This window comes from Solanum pennellii, chromosome 3 (genome assembly GCF_001406875.1).
Source record: "Solanum pennellii chromosome 3, SPENNV200".
Lineage (NCBI taxonomy): Eukaryota > Viridiplantae > Streptophyta > Magnoliopsida > Solanales > Solanaceae > Solanum > Solanum pennellii.
The window spans coordinates 626,437-637,489 of NC_028639.1; the positions used below are offsets into that span (position 1 = coordinate 626,437).

Below are 11,053 nucleotides of genomic sequence, written 5' to 3' on the forward strand. Positions count from 1 at the left end.
CCCACCCACACGCAAACTCCAAAAAGAAAAATCACCCTTAATCAGAAAGTTCGGGTAAAAGAGAGAAATTTCTTATAAGGAGCCGGAGGCAAATTTAGGATTCTTCACCCTCAACAGAGGACTCGAGTCGGATCGGGTGAGGTCTATTAGTCCTATAAAGGGAGTATTGGGCAACGTCAACATTCTGCCTATGACAAGGTCCATAAGGGGGTTGGGGTGATTTGGGTCAGAGTCATAATTAAACATGACCCTTGAATAGTGACTTGGTTAAGAAATAATCGACTATAGCTTTTGACAGCTTGATAAGCGTTTCATCCTAACAGGATGAGAAAAACTTCTTGTAGGGAGCTAGGAATTCAAGATTACTAAAACATGGGTGCACCACTAAAAAGAAAAAGATGAGTATTAAGTGGGAATTAACTCCTAAAACGTTTAGGTAAAAAAACTCAACTTTGAACCAAGTGAGTCACTTTCTTATAACATGAGTGCTAGCAGATAATATTATATGTCAACTTTTAGAAAATATATAACTAGTTTTACAGACAAACCATGAATTCGCCCTTGCAGGAAGCTTAGGCAATTTTCATGCGATGAACTTTATATGTCATGAATCCAAATTAATCGAACCTGACCCAAAAACAATAGAAAGAAGTAATTACCAGCAATTCCAGCAGCATTACTACAAATTGAATAAGTTGAGAACAAACCACCTGCTCCAGAAATTTCCATTTTTGCTCAAAAGATATGTTTGAAAATTGACATATATATCATTTAGTATAAAACAAGCTTTTCTTTTTATAGTATTTGTTCTTTTTTTTGACAGCTCAGAGTGGGAAATATTTTATGATAAGTACAACCAAATTATGTAAATCCAACAGTTGTCAAATATTATAGTGGGACCATATTCACGTTTCTTTTACTTATTAATTAATAATAATTATATTTTTTTTTCGTGATTTGATTTGGATCGATTTTAAAAAGGAAATAAATTTAATTTTCCAACCGTAAAAATCAAATCAAATTAATTTAAATCAATTCCTGTCGGTTTATTTAAGGTTACTTAAATATATAATAGTATATTTCTAAATGTATATTAGATTGATTATCATTTAGTAGTATAACACTACTAATTAACTCAATTACTATTTGAAAAAAAAATGTATATGTAAATAAATTATATATGTAGCTTACTCCTAAAAAAAATGCATGCATTGACATAAAAAAAATTGTCTACAATGAATTTCACATTCTTGCAAAAAACAAAAAAATTCAAATAATTCAGACGATAATTGAATTAAAATGAGGGTAGGGATGGGTGGGATTGTATAATTCTAGGACATCTCAAGGTAGACATAATTTAGGTTACGATTAAATTTAAGTTCGCTTCGAAAAGCTCTACCATTCACGTTGGGATAACACATCTATTAAAAAAAAGACGATTGCATACCTAGGATTCGAGAATTGAAACTTTTGATCATGGATGAAAAAATACTTACTAGTTGAGGTTTCAAATTTAAATTTTATCAGATACGAAAAATATTAAGTATTTTTTTCTCTATCTATCCATATACTATCCTAGCTTTAATGGGCATTATTAAGCAGGGGCGGACCCACATGGTGTCCGCCGGATGCTTGAGCACCCATTAACTTCGTTACGAAATATATATATTTAGGTAGAAATTGATAGGTATTTGTATAAAATTAACATAGAGCACCCAATGAATAAATCATATAGTTGGCCCAATGGTTCAAGGATAGGTACTTAAGACTCTTTTAATGTTATTGTATCAAGGTTCGAATCTCTCCGCCACTGTTATTAAGTAGTATTTGCCCTTACTTAAAAGATGACAAGTATCTCGGGGAATTAATATTTAAGTAGGAACAATAATTTCTACCCCAATGTGTTTAACATCCAAATCTTTGTATACTTTTTTTTTTCCATTTAAGTGCAATTGTACTTAAATCATTATCTTAAGTAGGGTCAACATGATTATATGATATATAATTTATGTATCTATTCAATTTAATTTTTTTTATTTTGCAGTTAATAAATTGGGATATATGAAAGAAATTTGGTGTGGAGATCACGTCTAGCTGACATATATTTAAAATATAAGTTATGAAAAAGGAGAAATTAATTTGTTAAAATATATACAAAAACTAATTTTGCAACTTCAATATTAGTATAAAATTAGTTCAGTAATATTATTTTTTATTATTATAAAAAATAATTTTATGATTTTAATCTTACAAATAGTAAATTTAGAGATCAGAAATCAACATGAAGATGATCACATGGTCATGATAATTAGTCCATAAATGATTTAGTACCTTGATGATATTTTTCTATGATATTAATTAGTCAATGGTAATAATATTTTCAACCCTTTTTAACAACAAATCAATTTGAATTCGAAATTTTTATTCTAACTGCAAATTCCCTTGTAATTTTGGAGTTTTTTGGGCCAGTGATAATAATATTTTAAACCCCTTTCAATAACGAAAAATCGATTTGAACAAAAAAATGAAATAACTCCCTTATTTTTCAATGAAACCACATGGCATTGTGTTTTTGTTTTAGTGAAATTTGGAATGGTATTTTAATTCGGATCATGGGTAGGTAAATTATGGAAGATGAGTGAAATTTTTGATTTTGTGTAAAAGAATTAAATAAATTGGATATAAATTATTGAGATGAAGTAGTTTTAAGGATATACAGAATCCAAAAGTTTGACGATAAGGGTATATACAACTTTAAAGTATAACTGAGAATATTAACATATCATTTATGATATATTATTCGAGGATATACTTATTCTTTTCCCTTTAGGAAATTGAGATTTTCGAATTTATTAGTTATTTGGGTAATTGGGTGTTTATTAAGAATAGGGATAATTGTATAGAATGACAAACTAATAATATAAAATAAATATAGTAGCTACCGTTTGATTTATTTGTGTTCCATAGCACACTGTTTGTCAGTCGCTCTCTCCCTCATATTCTCGCTCGCCACTCTCCCTCTCTCACTTCCTTCGCTCGCCTCTCTCGCTTTATACAATAGAATTGTATAAATTGTGTTTCTAATTGTATAAAACGAGAGAAAATTGTATATACATATGCAAATACATATATCTCCGTCTTACACACTTATAATTATACAATAAAAGTACTTCCTTTTGTCTTTCTCTCTTTCCGTTTTATACAAATTCTAATTTTGTATATAATTTCTCTCTTTATCGTTTTATACAATTCGATTCAATTGTATATTCCCTGCGCAAGGCTCTTTTGACTTTCTCCCTTTCTCGTTTTATACAAATTCAAATTATATATAATCGTCCTATACACTTATGGTTATACAATTCGTTTTATACACTTTGTTTTATATAATTCTCTGCTCAAGTCTCTTTCTCTTTCTCGTTTTATACACTTTATTTTATACAATTCGCTTCAATTGTATATGTATAGCGAATTATACATATATATGTTTGTTATCGAGCGCAATTATGTAAATTTTGCTATAACATACAAATATGAATTTTATATTTGCTATATATGAAAGTTGTCCATTTTATACCTAAAATGAAGGACCTGTATAGAAATATGTCAAATTACATTTCAAATCCTCGAAAGATGCCTATATATTAAAGAGTAAATTAATCTATTAGGACTATATGTTATGAAATTATTTTTATTTCTTAGTTGCTTAGATTAATTCTGAAATCTCCCTCACTTCTTTCTTTTTATTTCTTCTTCCTCTCTTGGAAGATTTGTTACTATTTTGTGTAATTATAACGATGAATTAACTCTTAAATTTGTACGTATGATCCCAATTATCTATTTAAATAGAATATGGGTTTCTTACCGTGTTTAAAATTTAAGATTAAAGTAGTTTGAAGTGGATTTGACAACCTACAAGAAAAATTATAAAATCAATTTTTGTATAAGAGTGTATATGTATATATAAACATTTTTTATATCTGATGATATACACTTTTATACACCTATATACACATATCATTAAGGCTACATACAAAATAACATTTTCTTTTTCTAATTATAAAAAATAACATTTTTTTTGAGATAAACTAACGAAAATAATATGTGTAACATAAATCGGGACAAAAAGTTATACTCTGTCCTATTGATTCCATTTTTCTTACAGCATAACACAAGAAAGGGCAAAAATATATTGTGTTTTTTTTATTTTCTTTGATGAGTGATCGTTTAAAAAATTAACTCGAATTTTCTAGAATAAGATGAAAATACAACATTTAATTAGAAAATAACTTATTGTCCTTAATTTTCTTGGACAAAATATAACAATTCAAGATGATTTTGTCTTTTAAAGTTTTTATCGTTAAATTTCATTGCATTTTTTATTTTTTTATTTTATATGTTCAGATATATATATATATATATCTTTTGATAAGTTTTTACATAAAATTTGTACACTCGAATTTGAATAACTAAACAAATATAGTACAATATATTAGTGGTGGACTAATATTATAGCTAAACAATAAAATTTATGATTAATTCTATTAAGTGACAAATTACCAACAAATTATCAGCATATCATATGAGTTACGAGTTACATATCTAACAACAAATTAACAACAAAATTCACAACTAATTTCAATTATTATTTTTTGATAGTGATCGAATTTGCCCATGATTGTGACATCAAAATTGTGATGTATAGCTAGAGATTATTAGTTCAATTTTTAGGCTAATCATATTATTGAGACGTTTTAAATTCTTTAAGTAAAATAAGTGGATAAAAACCTTATCTTGAAGGTTTTGTAAGCTAGAAGGAACTAATTTATACCTGAAAATTGCTTAATTTGTTCCTTTTAGAGAAGTGTTAGGCCTACTAACTACTTGTTCAAATTAACAATAACTATAATAATGTATTTAAGTATAATTTCATAAGTACGGTCTAGAAAAAATCGAAGTATATATAGATTTTATCCATATTTCATTTCGCAAGACTCAAACTCTGGTTAATTACTTGTCCAAGTCAACACAATGATATGTCTAGTATAGTTCCATAAGTTAGGTCTGAAAATATAAAGTGTACACGAACTTTCATCTTCACAGAGATAAAGAGATCGTTCTCGAAAGACTCTAATTCAGGTTAATTAACTACTTGCTCAAGTCAATGATGATTGATTCGATTGTAGATCGAGGAGTTTTCTTGAATAACTTTGTGGTGTCTTGGATGAGGCTGGTCCTCCCTTAATTAGATCAGGTTTTAAGTTCAAATCCTGATTATGAAAAAAATATTAATAGGAAGTCTTATCCCTCCTGAATGGGACCTTATCCAACGCGAATCTAAATTACTCGGACTCTAATGCGAATATCAAACCCTAACGGAAAACCAAAAATCGAAGAAGTCTTCTTATTTCGAAAATGCATCTAGAGAAGTATGAAACTAACAATATTCTTGAATTTAATTGATAGTGTCTCAATATAGTATCTTTCCCCCTTTTACACCCTCTAATGATCTCATTAATTTGAAATTAACAAGAATTTTTCTTCTTGTATCTACTAAATTTGAAAATATTCACAAACATGCCTAGTTATATCTATTATTTTCCCACCATATAATGAAATAAATTTTAATATTTGTTTATCTATTTTACGTGAAAACGTATCAAAATTGATCACCACACTTGTATTGTAATATGCAGCTTTCAAGCTAATTAATTTTTGATTAGATGTTCTGCTACCTATATTATTGATGTTAATTATTTTCATCTTTTATAACAGGTAATATATTTTTTAATTTTTTTTAAAATCACATATTTTAATTACAAAGTTTCTTGCAAAAATCAATCGAATAATATTCTTATAAATATAAACATTATTTACACTGAAAATGTATAAATTTAAATTTATGTAGAAATACGTATTATAATTTGTTCAAATGATTATGCTTTATTTGATTCTAAACGTTGTCTTCGATGAAAGGAAATATTAGAAAGTCATTTTAATTTAAAAGAGCTTGCTTACAACAAACATATCATTTCTCCAATAATCTCCAATTTTGAATTAAATTCGTAACTGAGTTAGTGCATCAAGAGATATTCAAAAAGAAGGTTAGAGATTGATTGATTTTGAATGTCAGTGCATTCTCAGTTGAACTCGTCATGCATATCGAGTTTGTTTAGAGCAGATACATTTTTCGAGTGTTCCAAAACTTACAAGAATATACCTAATGTGATCTTATAAGTGAGGTTTAGAGAAGATTGATAGAGTACGCGAATCATATCTTACCTCGTAAAAATAAAAGAAATATTTTTCAAAAAATATTAAACTCATACAATACCAATACGTGAAAGACAAAATAATTTTTTTAAAAAATTTAAGGAAGCCCTCCAAGAAAGAACGCATGCATGGAGATTCTGTCTGTCGGAGGTTCGAGAATCTATGAAAGGACATCTAAGCTAGGAAGTTTTCCAACATTTTCAATTTTGCTAAAATGAAATAAGAAAGTTAAAATAATTTTAAAAATAATAAAATTTTCATTATTTTTTTTTCTCCATTTTGGAAGTTTTGTGGTATAAAATGCTCCAAGTAAACACATTTTCTTATTTTTTTTTAAAATTGCAACCCATAAAATAACAATAACTGTCTTATTCTTGTTAGGTAAAATAATTTATTTAGATTATACTTGTTATATAGGAGTATAATTTATATGTATATAACTTTATTCCATCCTAAATATATATAATTTCTTAGAAATAAATATATATGATGAAGTCAGCAGAATTCTAGTTAAGATTTTGTCTATAATTTGAAACAAATATTTAAACTTGACCATTTCAAATTTTCATTAAATATATCATCTCATTCATAAAAAAATCATTATTTATTAAAAAATTTAAAAAATAATCAAGACTCAAATTCAAAACTTACTAACAAAACTTATCTATTCACAAACTTATATAATTGGATAATAATTGAAAGAAATGGTTTGTGTACAAATGAGTCAATATCAATAATTAATAAATAATTTATTTTGGAAGTTTGGAATCTATATAACGTCCAAACATGAAATTAAGTTGCAAATCAAAGAAAGCAACAAATACGTAAGTTTTTTTCACTTTTAAGTTTCACACCTAGCACATCTTAAACAATAAAATAATAATAAAAAATAATCCAAGTTTCAGTATCTTATAAATTATAATTATGAAAATATTTGTATAATAACATAAATATAAAATTAAATCATATATTAAAATCGTAAAAACAGTCATTGATATTTTCATTAGATCTGAAATAGATTGTTTAAACTCTTACACCTCATGAGATGCAATCCTTTCGAGATATACTCAATAACACAAAAGTATTTTTGTACATTGAATTACTTTTTATTATTACAAAAATATAAATATACGAGAAAAATATTATTATAATATTAATTAGCTTGAAATGAGTAACTATTTGTGTCAAACATAATTTGACTCAAAATTTGTGAAAATGGATTTATAAATCGAAAAAGGATTCATAAGTAATTATTAATGAAATTGACGCTATGAAATTATTAGAACATATATATAAAAGCTCATCAGCTCGAGTGCTTAAATTATATTTTTCTTTGAAATATACGATAAATAATTTTTATTTATGAAATAACTAATTTTAACTTATATTTAATTAATACCAATAATAATAATTACTGTTTTTCTAACTTTTCATTATTCAATATTCATATTTGACATCAAACTTGAGAACGAGATCCAAATCTTACGATTATTTATGAATTTTTTGGTTATTTATAATTTCAATATAATATTGTCTTAATTTGTCGTCTTATTTCTTTTTTTTTTTTTTGGTCAGAATATATATTCTGTAATTAATCATGCTGAAGTGGTACCTTAAACAACAAATTACCTTCTGATCATTAATATTCCCATTTAATTATTTAAACCTTATTTTATTAATTGTTAATTATTTTTTTGTCAGATTTTCACATGTAGTAATTAAGAAAAAAATATTCTCCCCTATATATCTATATATCCTATGATTAGTTTTTGCTTAATCTTTGGATTAACTTTTTGACTTTGTATCCATAAAACCTGTTGGCCTCCTAATATCCAGCAAAGATTAATTCCTTTTCTTAATACTAAAATAATTTCAAGATTAAGAAATAATTAATAGATTTATAATTCATATTTGGAGGTGACTTTCATTTAATAATGTGTCGTTATTTTCTCACTAATTAGAAGTAACCTTTTTGGTTTATCACTTCTTATCGTGATCTTTATTAACTTGAATCCGCACTATATAAAATTCATTAAAGTATAGTTGAAGTCGAATTTAAGTTTTGTAAGTTCTAATCTTGTGTATTTCTTAGTAATGAATTCATTATATTTTTTAATATAAACAATTTCGAATAATAGATTGATTAAATAGAAAAAAAAATTCAAAATAATATTGAATAGCATAAACTATTACTCCTATTAAATAAATAATATCGATGTGTATTTTTAACATACATTAGTTTTATGTACATTTCACAATTATTACATTTTCTAAAAGAAACATAAGTTATGTCACCCTTTTAAAACAAGCTTTCTGTGTTTGGCTTTTTCTTATTTGATACTAAGTTCATGTAATTCTCATCACCATTTACGATTTAGAATTTAAAGTTTATACAAATTATTTTTTATATAGACTTTCAAATAACATCTAAATTTATTAACATTTTGTTTTATCAATTTTAAATAACATATAATAATAAGTGAATTGACAATCGAGTATACGTATTGATATCTTATATTATATTTCTTAACACTTAAAATAAAATATAAATAAAACTATTAAATTCAAGTGAATCTGTAATTCATAAATTATCTCTCTCTGCATAAAGTCATAATTCTAGAATCTAGTAAATAAATATTCCAATGGAATAACCAAAATTCGAATTCAAGTTTTTTTTATAATGATTTTAAGAGCTAAACGAGAATAAATATCACGTAAAAGAGTCAAATTCAAACTTCTAATAGAATGTTTATTCAACTCGTTATGTTCCAATTAAGCCTTTGGCTTCAACTGAAATAACATGGTATATGAAGATAAACTCATAATTTGAATTTTACAAACTTTAAAATACCATTACACATTCACTAAACATTTAAATTGTTTCATTCGAAACTTAATATTTATACATTTTTAATAGATTTTCTTTAATACATATACATGTTCTAACTAATGGAATTTCGTTTGAAATCTTTTATATTTTCTCCATTACAATGATGAATGGGAATTAATGAGATTTCCATAATTTGGAACTCAAAAAAATATTGTTTTTTTTCTTCTTTTCTTCCTCTAAATTGACCGCTAAAGTTAAGTTTCAAGAAAACCAGTCATCCTTAGAATCGAATCCCTTACTTGACTCAAATCTCTTCCCTTAAGTGTCCTTCCATAACCACTACAAATCGAAAACGACATCATTTTTCCGGCGATTCTTCGACCGGTGATCACGTGTGGCGGAATCATTTCTCCGTCATCACAATATTCCTCGTCTTCAAAAAAAATTGATTCGCTATTTTCCACATGCTTGAACCATAAATTATTCCTCGATAAGTTATCGGGGATACTAATAGGTATAGAATTGGAAATTTTCTTCAACCTCTTTCTACTTTTCGAATTATTTGAAGTGATCAAATCGCGATTTTGAAATTCATAGTAATCTCGATCATTTTCTTCGATTTCAATATTTTCTTGAAAAATGACTTCGGATTCTTGAATTTCCTCCTCCATGACCAAAAAAATGATATTTAGGGGAAAGACAAATGAGGGAATTTTGTATAATATAAGGTGGAAAGGATAGGAATTTATAGAAATTTGTGAATTTTTGAAGTGGGGGGTGGGGGTAAAAAGGGGGGTGGGGGTCATTGAGTGTGGACCCTACATTTGAAGTTGTAAATCCAAAATAAGACGAAATTATATTACTTGAGACTCACGGCTTTTGGTTTGTGTGTATGTATAGATTTGCTTTGTTTCATTAACTTATTGACTGTATATTTAAATGAATCGAAAAATGTATTAACGATATTAAAAATATTTATAACAAGGTAAGTATTAATGTTTTGCTTCATTACTGAACATTGTGATGTTATGATCAATAAATAACTTTAAAATGATTTCTAATAATCGTGAGTGTTATTTGACTTAATTATGATAAACACGATACTCTTTTATCAATTTCAACTTATGTTAAAAAAATTAAATAAATTTTGAATCACCATCAAAAGAACTAAAACTACATCACTTCAAATATATAAAAGATCAAAATGCGTCGTCATGTATTACAAGGATCAAAATGCCTTGTCATGTATTACAAGAATTAAGATCAAATATTAATTAATATTTAAGAAATTTAAAGTATTATAATCCCACTAAAGAATAAATAAATGAACAAAACTCTAACACAAACTTACAACCATGTACTATAATATTTTATTTTATTTTATTTTTTTTAAAAAAAAAACTACGGCAAAAGTAAGAACAACGCAGCAACTACGAGGCAAATAAATGGTATACTTCACAATTACGCTTAAAAAAATTGATATAAATGTAGTCATTCATTAAATAATAATCAATATATATATGTAAAATGTAGATAATTTATTAAATATTTATCGAAAAGAAGAATGCATGATATTCTTTATGATACTAAGTAAATTTTTTTTTATAAATTTAAGATAATATGATATATAGATATTGGATTCATTTAAGGTAATTATTTATTTTCGATTGATTAAATATGTAACTTGTCCCGACTTTTTATCTAGCTAATAATTTGAGAAGAAATGAAAAAAAATATCTTATCTCGCTAATGATTTGATTCGAACCGTTGATTTGAAGCTACCCCACACAGGTTGACGCATCGGACGGTCCGGGTTTAAAGGGCCCACACTATATATTCAAAAGTAATTTTGAACACGACAAGTCAATCAATAATTGTGCCGTCACACGCCACACTCCCTTTACTCCTACACTATTTTAGATAAAATTACTAAATTTTATGACGTATCGATGA

At 26.3% G+C, this 11,053-nt stretch overlaps 1 protein-coding gene across 1 annotated transcript in view; it reads right to left on the reverse strand.

The window, feature by feature from the left end:
* The window catches only part of LOC107015476 (bidirectional sugar transporter SWEET2a-like), a 2,894-nt gene extending 2,148 nt beyond the window's left edge, over nt 1-746 (reverse strand). Inside the window, exon 1 of the mRNA XM_015215759.2 lies at nt 660-746. Coding sequence (XP_015071245.1) covers nt 660-729 — 70 coding nt within the window. The 5' untranslated portion in view covers nt 730-746. The remainder of the gene's footprint in view (nt 1-659) is intronic.
* Nucleotides 747-11,053: the final 10,307 nt, after the last annotated feature.